Genomic DNA, 14600 nt, shown 5'->3' on the forward strand with positions numbered 1-14600 from the left:
CAGCAAAAGTTTGTGAAGGAATCTGCATAAAGAAAGTCAAGGAGATAGCTACAAACTCTATGTGGGCAGCATTTATATCCTGGCTAAAACAATCAGCTGGGAATTGTGGCACATCCCTGTGGTCCCAGTTATTCAGGAGTTGCTTGAGCCCAGGAGGTCGAGGCTACAGTGAACCCTGATTGTGCCATTGCACTCCAGCCTGGGCAACAGAGCAAGATTTTGTCTCTAAATAAATAAATAAATAAAGCAAAGAAACACAAAATAGTTTGCCCAAAATATTTTTGGGGCATTCATTTTATTTTATTTTATTTTTTGAGACAGAGTCTCGCTCTGTCGCCAGGCTGAAGTGCAGTGGCACGATCTCGGCTCACTGCACTCTTGGCCTCCTGGGTTCAAGCCATTCTCCTGACTCAGCCTCCCAAGTAGCTGGGATTGCAAACATGTGCCACCACACCCAACTAATTTTTGTATTTTCAGTAGAGAAGGGGTTTCACCATGTTGGCCAGGATGATCTCGATCTCCTAACCTCATGATCCACCCATCTTGGCCTCCCAAAGCGCTGGGATTACAGGAGTGAGTCACTGCACCCGGCCTTTTTTGGGGCATTAACTGCTTTTAGACAAACAATTTTGCTCCCTATGTATAAGCTCAAATCTCGGGGACTACTGAGGAAGATAAATCTGTGGGCCTAATATCTTCGATCCCTTCTTCCTCCTTGGTGTCCAGTGGGGCTAGAATGCTTTCTAGTTGAAAGAGATCATGAAAGTATTAGGCCATTATGCTGAAACCACACCTGATCTGATTACTTCGTGCATGCCTTTTCTCTTACTGCTAAAGAAAAAGAATTTTGTATCAGTCTCTACTTTAGAATCACCACATTCAAGTTTTAGAGAAGAAAGTTACAAAAGTTGCAAATATATTTTTTCTAATCTTGGCACAATCCTCTTTCACTACAACAGGTTGCTTCTGAGCACTTATGTGTTAGGCATAACTTCTAGGGGCTGAGGGCGTCTTTTTTAGAAAGTTATTTTAAAAGAAGTATAGTTTGCAAATCTTTTTCTCTAGGGCCTCAGATTATGGTAAAGAAGATAATAAATATGCAAGGTCTCCAGGGTGTGGAAGAAGAGTGTGTTTATCTTGGAATAAACCATCTTTGTATGAAGACAGCAGCCCTGAACTTTCCTCACAGCCAGGAGGGGTCATGGAAGGTCCAACTTCACAGGTGAGTGCACATAGCCCTGTCCTCCTAGGGACCAGCTCTTTCTGGTCATTCCATCACAGAGAATTATGTTTAAAAGTAGGGCAAACTAAAAAGCAGTTTCATTTGGAATATGAAGTGTCTGTTATTTTATGGACTTGAGTGGGCAGGATACATAAACAGGTGGTTTTTCAAATTACTGGACTTTCCAGATGCTGCTCACTATTGCAGCTGTTCCTACTTTCAACCCCTTAAAAGTGTAGCCAACCCTGCCGTTAATTGAAAGAATGTCCCACATCATGAAGCTTTTCATAATTCAAGGGTACTTGGTGTACCTTGCCTTAAATTTTAATAAATAATGTGAAATCATATATAGTTAAAACCAAAGTTTTTTTTGATTGCAATTAATAGATGGAGGAGGGAAAAGACTCTTTTAGTAAGCATTTAAAATGTATATAATTTTGGGCTGAACTTGAAAGCATTTCACATGCTTAAGAAGGAATAATAGCCGCCATTTTAGTATCATCCTTTGCTCAGTATTCTGAGAACAATTTCCCACTAAAGATGATCATAATACAATTTTACAAGCTGAGGATTCTGAATTCCAGGCATGACTTCATACATGGTAGAATATCAATCACCAACTTGTGAGGCTATCTCCTAAACAAACATATAAGCAAAACTAATACTAATGCAAACAGAAAAAGATATTAACATGGTGCTAAGTGCTTTGACACAGTCTGATCTTTTAAATCTTATGTTTTGATTAGATGTATATCAAATAAACAATAATTTTATAAGTGACTGTTATACTGATATTAATCATCAATTGCTCTAGAATGCTTTCTAGTTGAAAGGGATCACGGAGGCATTAAGCCATTGTATTGATACCAGAACTGATCTGATTATCATGTGCTTGCATTTTCTTGACTGTTAAAGAAAAATTTGTATCGGTGCATATTTAAGAATCATTACATTCCAATTTTAGAAAAGCAAGTTATGAATGCATATTTCTGTTTTTCAACAAAGACCTCCTTTCAGATGTCCTGATTTGTCTCAGTGCTAACAGAATCATCTAAACACATTTTTCCTCTCATGACAATACTCCATGCTGAATCACATAATCTTATCTATTCTTCCTTAATAATACATTTCAAAATATTCATTTTGGGCAGTAACTATGTAAAAAGATGGATAACATTTTAAACTTGTTAACCCTTAATTTCTATTAATATTACAAAAGAGGAATTGGAGGCCAGTCTGGTAACCATGATGATCCCTTCTAATTCTAAAATTCTGTCATTTTGTGCATGTATGCTTCGATCCCCAATGCCACTTTGCATTGTCCTCATTTCACATCTGGACCATGATGCAATTACATCTGAACTCTTTTCTGCTCAACTAGACTGGCTACTTTTCATTACCTTCTGTACCTTCCCAGAGTCATTTTACAAAAAGGTCACCTTCATTACACCACACCGATGCTTGCAGTCATTCATGGCTGCCCACTGTTGACATGATGATGTCCAAACTTATCATGAGTGCTGGATTTAGAGACTCTGCATTTTACTATGATCAGTCTTTTCACCTTTATCACCTACCACTCTGCCACATGAAATCTCAAATCCCAGTCTGACTGAGCTACTAAAACTCCCCTATAGGAGACATTCTTGTCTCCATGTCTGGCTCATTTAGAATGCCTTCCTGTGCTTTTGCCCCAGCCATTTGCAATCCATCTGTCCTCCACGACCCAACTCAAACCGTACCTCCTTCATACCATTCTCCATTAAACCATCTGCAACACATCCTCCTTCTCTGACCCTGTTATCCTTTCCATGACTGGGTCTCCCTAACACTTCATATTGATACCATTCCCTATTTAAAATCCTTTTTGTTATGCAATATTCAACACCACTGTATTTACTTTTGATTTCTTATCATATGTGTTATATTTGGTCTATTTCCAAAATGATGAGAAGGCTTACAGTAGGGACCACATAAGACTGTATGCCAGTTAAAAGGAAAAGTGAAAATACAAAACTATATGTAGGAGAGAATAAGGAACATGAATTAATGAAACTTAAAATCCAGCTATAGATTTGAATCTACTTCCTGGCAGTCAAGGCAAAAAAAAAAAAAAAAGGCCGGGGGGAAGGACCAATCAGTTTCCATGTAGCCGTGACTTACTATATTTTGGTTGTATGTATGTATTTTTTTTAAAAAAACTTTTTACCTCTATGCATGTTGTCTCACTAACTGTAATCGTCTTTGTGATTGCTAGGATTTATTGTAGGAATTACATAGCAAACCATCTAATCTAGCATATTGCATGGGTTTAATAAATAAATTAATTGATGGCTAATTTTATCAGAATTATAGATTTGAAGCTATTTTATTTATGTAGAAAATCAAAATAAGTACATAATAAACACGTGAATAACAATGCAAACAAAAGAAGGAGACACAGAAATCTCAGAGGGAGAATGAAGGGTTTGAGTTTGTGACCACTTTAATTAAAGGAAATTGTAAAAAGTATTCACAAGCTACTTAATATTTTTGGGTAAATGTCTATATGTGGGTAAATTGTCTCATAATGTGGAGCAGTGAGCTTTTAGTAAGATGAGAAATTAATTTTATTGGAACTGGATTGTATACTATAATGTATGTCATTATTACTAGTAAAATAGGTGATAATGCCGCACCTTCTTGAAATATAAATTAATGCCATACATGAGTTTTCTTTCCTCTACCTGGGAGGAAAAAATGCAAATTCAGCTGTTTTCTGGGACTACTGAAAGTTACTATGCAGATATACTATCCTGTTCTTCATACTTTTACACTAGGGTTTCATTTCTTCTCTAGAGTTTTATTATTGTTTTCTTTAACGTGGCAATGGGATGCTTTTACAATATAGAGAATACCCTAATCTGGCACTGTCCAATAGAGATTTCTGTGCTGATGGAAATGTTCTATGTCTGTGCCACTAGCTTTACCTGTTGCATACTCAGTGTGGCTAGTGTGACTAAGGAACTGAATTTTAAATTTTATTTGATATTAATTACTTGAAATTTAAATGGAAACACAAACGGCTAGTGATGACCATATTGGACAGAGCAGCTTTTACAGGGCTCCTTGCTTTCAGGACTAACTTTTCCTTACTTGATTGGGTACCTTTAACAGTAGATTCCATTGGCCACTGTTTCTTTCTTATTATGTGAAGTTTTAAGCTACCATGCATTAGCAGTAAAGCTTTGGATGCTTTTAAGAAGCACCCAAAATTACTGTCATGATTTTTTAAAGAAGTCTATGTTGTTGGCCAGGCACAGTGGTTCACGCCTGTAATCCCAGCACTTTAGGAGGCTGAGACCAGTGGATCACTTGAGGTCAGGCGTTCAAGATCAGCCTGGCCAACATGGTGAAACCCCGTCTCCACTAAAAATACAAATATTAACCCGGCATGGTGGTGTGCACCTGTAGTCCCAGCTACTCAGGAGGCTGAGACAGAATTGCTTGAACCTGGGAGGTGGAGGTTGCAATGATCCAAGATCATGCCACTGCACTCCAGCCTGGGTGACAGAGTGAGACTCCATCTCAAAAAAATAAAAAATAAAAATAAAAAATTTAAAAAGTCTATGTTGTCAAAAGTAAAATTTAGGGAAATTTATTATTTACTGTCATGGCAACTGGGAATCATCCCTGTTTCTGTCATTTTGTTTGTGCTTGGACTCGAGGACACATATTTATAAAACAGGAGTCTCCGTAAGATGTAGATAGACCCCTGTTCATCGTCCAGGCACTGTCTGGGCAGAATTTGCACGTGTAGTTTTGGTGTCTCTCTGTAGGGCATTCTCTGAAGTCCCCTCTAGGCCAGCATCTGAGTGAGACTGCCAAATTCTTTTCTAGGTGGATTTTTCGGTTTGACTGTCTTGTTTTGCTCACAGTTCTATGAGCAAGTAGTCAGGGTTTAGTTTTTGTAGGCTAGCAGGAGCTTGCTCTCGCTTTTTCTTTTAATTTCTTTAATTTGAGGATCCCCACACTTGCTCTTTGAAATGCTGTTTTGTAAACTGCTATTTCCTCCAAGCCTGTTATGTTTTTTTTCCATCTGTGTTGAAGTCTCTTTTCCCAGTGGGGCCTTTCTTTCTCAACTTAGTCATGCTATGTGTGGAGACCCACATCCACTCTGTTGGCCTCTCTGACTCATCCCGGGAGGTTCGCTTGCTCCAGGGAATCTCACTCACGGTGCAGTGGAACAACAGGGAGGATCCAGAGAAGCCAGCCCTCTCTGAAATCTGCCTCTTTTCCTGGCAACTCTCCGTCTTGTTCAAAGCTACATGAGAAGGGTGGGGGTGGAGGAAAGCACAAATATCCTCTCCCTTTAAGGTAATGTTTTTAGTAAATAGTTTTTTAGCAATTCTATTTTCTAGTTTATAAGGTACTTTTGTTGCTGTTGCTTTTAAATATTCCATAATCCAGCTAGTCAAAAAAAGCTGCAAATGCTCCAATTTTCCTTTTTCCTACTCCAGGAAGCCAAGATAGTCAATTCTGACAGTTTTTTTTCCCCTTCCAGTTACAGATTAAACTGTTTCCCCTTTTGAAATATATTATTCATGAATGTAAACAGTTTGCGAACTATAGCTCTTCCCATCCAGACAGCAGGCGTGGTGGGTGGAAATTGCTCATCCACCTCATTGATTGCTGGGGGCTATGTAGGACTAGATCTTCACACTCCAATCTCTGAGCCAGGATTTTTCCTTAGCCCTCCACTTCTCAGAGAAAACCCTCTGCCAAGGATGGCTCCAGCCCATGATATCTCAATCCAGATGTGTTTAGACAATAAATTCCTCCCACTAGATTGGCTAAAAGGGTCAAAATCGAATAACAATGATAATTTAAAACTGACCACTGAGTCAGATCTAAGTCTGGCCAATAACTCAGTCCATTTATTTTTAATCTCACCAAGCACATCCTGAAAGTATGAAAAGGAACTCCAACCTGAATGTGCCATTAGCTCAGGGCAGGCTGACCCAGGTCTACTAAAGAAGCAACTTTCCACATCTAAGTGCAGATGTCCATAGATAGAAAAAACCAAGAGGCATACATTGTTTTGGTTTTGTAAATTTGCTTAGTTGTGCACAAGTGACTTGTTAGAATAGTTAAAGTAACTTTCATATGTATATGAGTAGTACGTATTTTCTTTGTCTTTAGTCCTAGGCATTTCCATCCACTGTAGTATTTTTAAGAAAATCACTTCCCATCGTTTTAGTTGGGGGAACATGCCTATGTTGTATTCTGACTCATCCTCAGCACAAGACCTGACACAATTATCTTACTGTCTTCATGCCACATGCAGCGGGGACCTGTCACTAGACTTTCAACCTGGGAATGGATAGGAACCATCTCACCGTCCCAAGGAGTATGGGCCGTCTGTTGCTGAGGTCAATAGGTTCATTTGCTAGGATAAAAGCGTAGTTATAGGAACTTCTACAAAACTCACTTTAGCTGAATTTCAGCTTAACTAATTATTGGAGGAGATGGGGGAAGGGAGATGTTACATTTCTGCCGACTGCGGGAGCTCCCACACATCAAACCCACAAAACTGTGTGTGTGTGTGTGTGGTGTGTGTGTGTGTGTGTGTGTGTGTAGGGGGCGGGGTGGGATGCGCATGCACGGCAATGCTAAAGAAGCTAACTGCCAGAGGAGAGCTGTCCCGGCCCTTCCCTGTTGGTCGCCTTGGCTTACCTTGACCACGTCGTCGTTGAGGTGTTTAGGGTCGCGGTTGACCAGGTCGATCTCCTTGGTGTGCGCGTCGTACACTTGCTTCTCGCTCAGCTCGTCTGCCATGGCCTTGTTGTTGGGCTTGTAGATGTTGCCCTGTTCCCGGATGGGAACGGTGTAGAGATGTCCCTGCAGAGGGCGGAGGGCGGACGGCCAGGAGGGGGAGGGCGGCAACGGCGGTGGGAGGAAAAATGCAAAAAGAAAAACAAGCGATCAGAAGTCAGCCTGGCGGCGGGGGAAACCTCGAGCTCGAAATCGAACTAACCGCTCCGACAGCTAAGGCTCGGTGCACAGAAATCGCCTGCGCGCAGCCAGCTTTTTAAGAGGATCTGGCAGAGGACACCACACCCCTCCGTACTCTGCAGGGCGCGCCTGCCTCCCCCGCCCGCCGCCAGGGGTCAGGACAGGCCCCGCCGCGCGGTCCGCAGGTCCCCGCCCGCGCACGTCCCGGCTCAGCACGCAGGACCCGCAGGACCCGCAGGACCCGCAGGACCCCAGCGGCGACGGGGCAGCCGCAGGCTTCTCCCGGACTCCCTAAGTTGCGCAGCTCTCGGCCCGAGCGCTTCACCTGTTTCGCGTTCCAGTCTCCGGCCCCTATTACTCCTGCCCCGGTAATCCCTTCCAGCTTTATCTAAGATCCAACAGCAGCCGCTCCACCAGCTGAATGTTCCCTTTATCGCTGCTTCTTGGCCGCGTCCCCCTCGCACCTGCCCGCGCCCCCCACCCTGCCTCGGCCCTCTCTTGTCCCTCCACCGCTCTCCCTGCCAATCCGTCGTGATGATCACAATCTCGAAAGTCCCCATTTCTGGCGGAGCCAGGCGCCAGACCCCCTAAACGTCCTAGAACTCAGTCTCACCTGCGCAGCTCCCCCGACCCACCCCCAGGGCACTCCCAGGCTGCGGGCGAGTGGCTGAAGGGCAGCTGCGTGTTGTAAAACGAGGTCTCCACACCTGGGCAGAGCTCCAGAGCGTGGAGGGCGTTGGAAGTGATGTTGGCAGTTTGGGGAGGGGAGGTCCACCCCTCTCAGAACACCCCTGCCAGACGCCAAGATGCAGAAGGAGTTCTTGAGATGGTTCAAGAACTTTGGAAAGTGCAAACACACTGCGCGCCGCCTCCGGGACCTGCCGGTCTGGACGCCTGGCGGGGAGTCTCGGGGACTGTCCCCAGGACTCGGGTAAATGACACCACCACCCTGCACTCCACCTCTTCGAACCCCCAGCAGGCAGGGCCGGACTGCGGGGGTCCCGTGACAAGGGAGCATCCTAGACCTGTCCAGAAAACGCGTCCTGGGTCCGACAGACCCAGTCTCAGGACCCCAATCCCCTTTTCCTTGTTCTCCTAGCTCAGGGGCTCCCTAGGCCCCCTCCCCATTAGGAAAACATAAAACATTCCTGGCTTCTCTTCACCTCCCCGCCCAGGCCCATTCCTCAGCGGTGCCAATGCCAGAGGAGTGCTCCGAAGTGGAGAGAGGGCTGGGGCCAGGGGAGCAATCGGGATATTTAGAGAGGCAGATAGCAGAAGCGGACACTCCCCGCGCGCCCGGGCCGGCGCGCCCCCACCGATGCCTACCTCCGAGTCAACGTATTTGCCCCCAGACATGCTGGCCCGTGGCTGGATGAAAGCTCTGAGGAGGTTTCCCTGGGCTGTGATTTAAGGGAACTGAGGAAGGAAGATCTTGTATTGTATGGGGGAAAAAAAGGCGCTGACGGGGGGCGGTGGCTGGGAGGGAGCCTCCTGGCCGCCCGCCAAGGGTTTGTTCTGCTCGCGGTTGGCCCGGACGTGCGCTGCGCCGGGTCTAGGCACATCCCCAAGGTTCTGGCAGCAGAGGGCGGGGAGAGCCCGCAGCGAGCAGAGAGCGAGTGAGAACGTTTCTCCCGCGCTGGGGTGCTTGGGCAGATTATTTTAAACCTGAGGCAACATTTTCCCTGCTCTGAACCACCGAGAGGCGTCCCGGGGAGAGCGAATGTTTTCGCAGTGCATCATCTCAGCAGGGGTGGAGGGAGCCGACGCGCCTGTAGAGATGCCCAGTATGGGCAACCAAGGCTGCAGAAACAATCCACAATCCTGCCCTGTCCTAAGCCGTCCCTTCCCACCTCCCCCGTCCCCCGCCCATCGCCCACGTTCCATCTCTGCCTTAAGACACATCTGTCTCCCTGTTTCACAGAGGGAGGGATGAAAGATGATTAGGAACCTTTAGGTACATTTCACATCTAAACTTTGTGGATCCCTTGTGGAAGGAATCTGTGTGGGTGCCTGTGGTGTACTTTTGGTGACACTCGTTTACATCTAGTCGGTGCGGATGGAAACTTAAGCAGGCATGCAGAATTTAACGTTTCCCATCCGTTTCTGAAATGTCTCCCAAACGCTTCGAATTAAGAAATGAAGATCTTTAACTTTTCTGTAATTTTATTACCGATATTTTCTGGAAAAATGGAATTTTATGCCAACACGTTATGCTATATTTGCAAAACACACAAAATATTTATAATTGTAGAATTATTTAAAGCTTCAGGTTTATTACCAGAGAAGATTTTTTTTTTTTTTGTGCTTGGCTGTGAGGAAAGATTTAACTTTTCTAATTGACTAGACTTTTAAAAAATGTGGTAGCGATTAAAGCATTTTATCTGTTCCTGAATTTGGGGCTTCTCTCTTTACTTTTTTGTAAAAAAGCACAAAGTGAATTAAATAGTAATCAGTCATTTTACTCTTGAGCTGTAATTAATCAGGAAACTCATTATCCAAAAATGGAAAGGACATGTTACCTATGCTTCCATATGCAGTCAAAAGTCAAAGTATCACTGGAAATTATTTAAAAAAAAAGAAAAAAAGGTGGAGTACACTTAAAGGGCACAGGTTAAAATTAAAATAGAGAGGGGAATGTGGGTTGGGAGTAAGAGGGAGGAGAAAGGGAAATGGATGGAATGCTGGAAGAGTTGATTATCTAGTTGGAGAGAAGACACAAAAGTATAAAATCTATAAAGGACAGGCTATTGTTGATAGCAAAATTTTTTGGAACAAAAGATCAGTTTTAACTAAGAATGGCAGGGAAAGTGTCACAGTGTTGCAAATGTTGGCATGCCTGTAATTATGTTGGCCATTCATGATTAGCAGACTAAAGTTCTTTCAAAAATTGGGTTTTCCCAAATACCACATTAGTGGGAGCTAAATGATGAGAACTCATGGAAACAAAGAGGGAAACAGCAGGCACTGGGGCCCACTTGAGTGGTGGAGTATCAGAGAGGGAGAGGAGCAGAAAAATAACTATTGGGGAGTAGGCTTTGTAGCTGGGCGATGAAATAATCTGTACAACGAATCCCTGCAACACAAATTTACCTATTTAATAAACCTGCACATGTACTCTTGAACCTAAAATAAAAGTTAAAAAAATTGGAATGTTTTAAAATAAGCTTATTTATGAATAAACAAATAATTGGGATTTCTCTTCTTTCTTTCTTTCTTTCTTTCTTTCTTTCTTTTCTCTTTCTTTCTTTCTTTGTGTTTTCTTTCTTTCTTTTTGTTTTTTTTTTCCTGACAGGGTGTCCTCTGTCACCCAAGCTGGAGTGCAGTGGTGCATTCATAGGTCACTACAGCCTGGACCTCTTGGGCCCAAGTGATCCACCTCAGTTTCCTGATAGAATGCTGAAACTATAGGAGTGCACCACCACACCCTGCTGATTTTTTTTTAAAAGTTTTTGTAGAGACGGGATCTCACTCTGTTACCGTGTCTGGTCTCAAACTCCTGGCCTCAAGCAATCCTCTTGCCCTAGTCTCCCAATGTGTTGGGATTACAGGTGTGAGCCACCACAACTGGCCAAAAAGTTGCATTTTCTTAATTTCATTTCTGCCAGATTGCATTTCTAAATTCTTTGAACAAATTATATTAACAAACATTAACAAACACAATATATTAGAAAAGGACTGTCAGGTTTAATATGTTCTATAGTACCTAGCCCATCTCTAATGACTGCCATAAGTTCATTTAATTCTTCCTTCATACAAGTCAGTTGGGGTTACATTCTATGGAAAAATGTGGAAACCACTTCCCATCTATTGTTATTCAGTCTTCAGCTGTGATGAGTAATGTTAACTGTGAAAAAAGTCAACAGGAACACAGAGGGAGCTTGTCCTGCATTCCAGCAAGAAAAGGACTTTCCAGGGAGGCCTTTAAGTGAATGCTTAACTAGTACTCAACCGAGGGAAAGCAATCTCGCTAGGAAAGTCCGTGTAGAAAAGTCTAATCAACAGCAACACATGGAATCGTAATGATCAGTGAAGCGTTGTCAAAGCCAAAATGCATTCCTAATGAGAGGAAAAACCACAAACTCTTCATTAACCTGCCTCAACAAGAAGCTGGCACCAAAGAGAAACACATCTTAGTCTGGTTATAATAGCTGACTTAGAGAAACTGCTCTAGATTTATGAGAAATAAAAGGAGAAGAAGAACATTGTTAGCATAGGTACAAAATTTGAAATGAATAGATGATATAAGCAAAACTGTTTTTCTTTGATTCCCACACAGATAACTTTAGGCTTGGAGGCAAGTTAATAACTTTCTCCATATCATTTACTTAAAAAATGAGTAGTTGGCAATTCATTTTCCCTCTATTTTTTTTTTCTTTTTTAGAAGCAGCATTAAAGGTCATCCAGGCGGGTGTGGTGGCTCACACCTGTAATTCCAGCACTTTGGGAGGCTGAGGCGGGCGGATCACGAGGTCAGGAGATTGAGACCATCCTGGTTAACACGGTAAAACTCCATCTCTACTAAAAAATACAAAAAATTAGCCGGGCATGGTGGCAGGTGCCTGTAGTCCCAGCTACTTGGGAGGCTGAGGCAGGAGAATGGTGTGAACCTGGGAGGCGGAGCTTGCAGTGAGTGGAGATCGCGCCACTGCACTCCAGCGTGGGCGACAGCAAGACTCCATTTCAAAAAAAAAAAAAAAAAAAGAGGTCATCCCCATGGATTAGAGGGCACTAGAAATATAGATCTAAAAGCCATGCAAGTGAACCCAACCAACCATCTGAGAGATGAGGACGCCAAAGCTTAAATACACTAAAAATACCTTTTCCTAAGGAGTTTTGTTGGATAATGAAACATTTTGCAGTTGATAAATCACTAGAGCACCTCTTAGCAACTTCTGAGACATGAGGTTCTGAAGTAGGCTAGTCAGGGTCAGTTTATGGCAAAAATGTGAAATTCATTGCTTTTCATGTTCTCTTATCTCCTCCTCTATGTCACTTTACTCTGGCACAACTCCTTCTTCCCATCCCTGCCACTATGGGTTCTTTTCACATTCTTGGCTATGTTCTTTTAACTACCACTACAAGATTTGAAATGTAAAGGTTTGACCACTTTCAATGATATCAGTGGTGTTAAGAAGCAGGCATCTTTCCAACATTTCCCAACACTCGGCAATCCAAGACTTCCCAAATGCTCCTTTAGCAATGCGTTCAGAGAAGGAATTCCAGCTTGGGTTATAATAGGAGTTATTACCAGGTATGATATTATAAAAATGTAATAATCAGTATGGAAGAGCCACCCACTAATCATTTCAAACTTCAGCCGTGGCACTGGAGCTGTGCATTAGAGTACTGCTGGTTAGTTGCTGAATCATTAGGAGGTAAACGGTCCTCAGGGGAAGGGCAACGTACATTTCAGAGCAGTGACTGTTTACATGCAAGTGTATAAACATGCCAACGTTTTAACCATCTGTGTGTAAGTACATAAACATGTCATGTTTTAATGATCTCTGAGTTCAGCTCAGTATTTACTCTGTTTATCAACATCACCACCCCATAGGCCTTCTGCTATTCATTGCATCTGCTGAATCCCATTGAGGCCTCCTTCCTACAGTTGCCCATGTCATATGTGGAAAGAAATGGCTTTCTGGATATAGACTTGCCACATCACCTGACCCCTTTCTCACCTTGTTCTAACTTGAAGCTTCCGTGGATTGGGCTTTTCCACTTTGAGTATTTTAAATAATTTTTTCCTACTTATTTTCTTTAAAAAAACAAACAAACAAGCAAACAGCGATTTTGTGTTTAAAAAATCTTTCTGATCAAGATGACTAAGAGTTTTCTTTTCCTACTGTTTCTTTAAATTAACTTTACTTTATTTACAAAATGAAAACTACCACTGATATCTACCCAATAGGAGTGTGTAAACTTTAGTAGGGTGATGTATTTGAAGCTCTGAGGATACTGCACAAAGCACAATAGTTGCTAGGGTTGAGGGAACACATTTTTGTCCACAAATTTAAGATTCAAATAAACGTATTTTACTTCAAAGTATTTTTAATTGTAAAATAGTTCAATTATCTGAGATGTGGCACATTTATGATGGACACCTGCCACCTAATTTGATCAAGTATCATTTTGCCTTATTTACTCCAGAGCTTTTTAAACAGAAAACATTATAGATACTGTCAAAGTCCCATGTGAATTGTAACTTTCTCTTTTTCTGTAACTGAACTTAATTTCTTTTACAAGACCCCATTCCTTCAGGCGGCAGGAACTTAATTTCAGTCAATTTCTAGTTTCTTCCATTTTGTCCTAAATTCCGGGGGCTTATGAGGTGACCAGGAATCTTTGGTGTGGCTGTGGAGGAAGGTTTCTTCTTTAGCTGTGCATCTTGGCATCCGATGATGAGTATGGCACTCTGTCCCTCCTTGTTCATTGATCCATTCGGGAGAACAAGAGCTGCACTGTCCTTCAAGATCATTGAATGTGTCCCTTTGGGCCAGAGACACTTTCTTGCTATTTCTGTTCCTTTCTTGGGGCTCTCTGCAAACAAATCTGATGAATCTGGGTGGGCGGTCTGATGCAGCATGGTGGAACCTCCCATGGTGAGTGTGATGTAGAGAACAGAATGAGTCCTATGCTCTGTCATGGTGCAGAGAAGCTCCAGAGTGTCACTGCCTCCGTGTGCCCTATCTTGAAACAGAAGGCACAGATATCTTTGCTTTTCGATCCTCTTAACTGATCAGGGCCCATCCTGGAAACACCTCTGTCAAAAACTACTTTGCTTCTTTTCCAAGTTTCTTCTCCCTTGAGCAGAAAGCCTTGTTCTTATATCTCCCACCAATATTTTCATGCCATGAATCCCCCAGGACCAGGATTTTTGGAATTAAGAAAAGCCTTATCTCTGCTTTTATGCTATAAAAATTCTTTCACAAGGGTAGATGGGGTAGGGGAAAGCTCCAGGGGCAACCAGAGAAGAACATTGATTAGGGAAATGTCATCTTCCCTAACTTTCCCCTTTCCCTTCAACCAAATCTTGCCAAGATTTTTGCAAGTAACATCTCTAAGAGCTGCTGTTTCTGGGTTACAACAAATCCTCAAACTCAAATTTCACATATGTAATTGCAGAACTTCTGCCAATATTTACATTTCATTGGTAGCCTCAATTGAGGCTTTTTAACCTAATTAACTCCAAATATTGATAGTGAAAGACTATGTTTAGCCTTTAGCGTTTCCTATGTCACTTTACAATTTTATTTGTAAAATATTTTGTTATTCAATACAAAATAAATCTGATTGGTTATTTAATACAATGGAAATAAGGTTAATTCTTAAGAAAGCTTTTGAGTAGCAAATTGTATGTTGAAAGTACAATTCTTTTTTGTGT

General features: G+C 42.5%; 1 protein-coding gene across 3 annotated transcripts in view; it reads right to left on the reverse strand.

Moving 5' to 3' along the window:
* Positions 1 to 8844, reverse strand: part of CAV1 (caveolin 1) — a 36167-nt gene extending 27323 nt beyond the window's left edge. Inside the window, exons 1-2 of one of the 3 annotated variants that reach the window (XM_033194294.1) lie at positions 8543 to 8844; positions 6938 to 7102 (exon numbers count right to left, since the gene is read on the reverse strand). In XM_033194294.1, the coding sequence (XP_033050185.1) occupies positions 6938 to 7102; positions 8543 to 8572 (195 nt within the window). In that variant the 5' untranslated portion in view covers positions 8573 to 8844. Of the gene's footprint in view, positions 1 to 6937; positions 7103 to 7238; positions 7341 to 7829 lie in introns of those variants that run through there. The other 2 variants (XM_033194293.1, XM_033194295.1) reach the window with 2 other exon arrangements.
* Positions 8845 to 14600: the final 5756 nt, after the last annotated feature.

The sequence above is a fragment of the Trachypithecus francoisi genome, unplaced genomic scaffold (genome assembly GCF_009764315.1).
Source record: "Trachypithecus francoisi isolate TF-2019V2 unplaced genomic scaffold, Tfra_2.0 Lachesis_group4, whole genome shotgun sequence".
In the NCBI taxonomy this organism is placed as follows: domain Eukaryota; kingdom Metazoa; phylum Chordata; class Mammalia; order Primates; family Cercopithecidae; genus Trachypithecus; species Trachypithecus francoisi.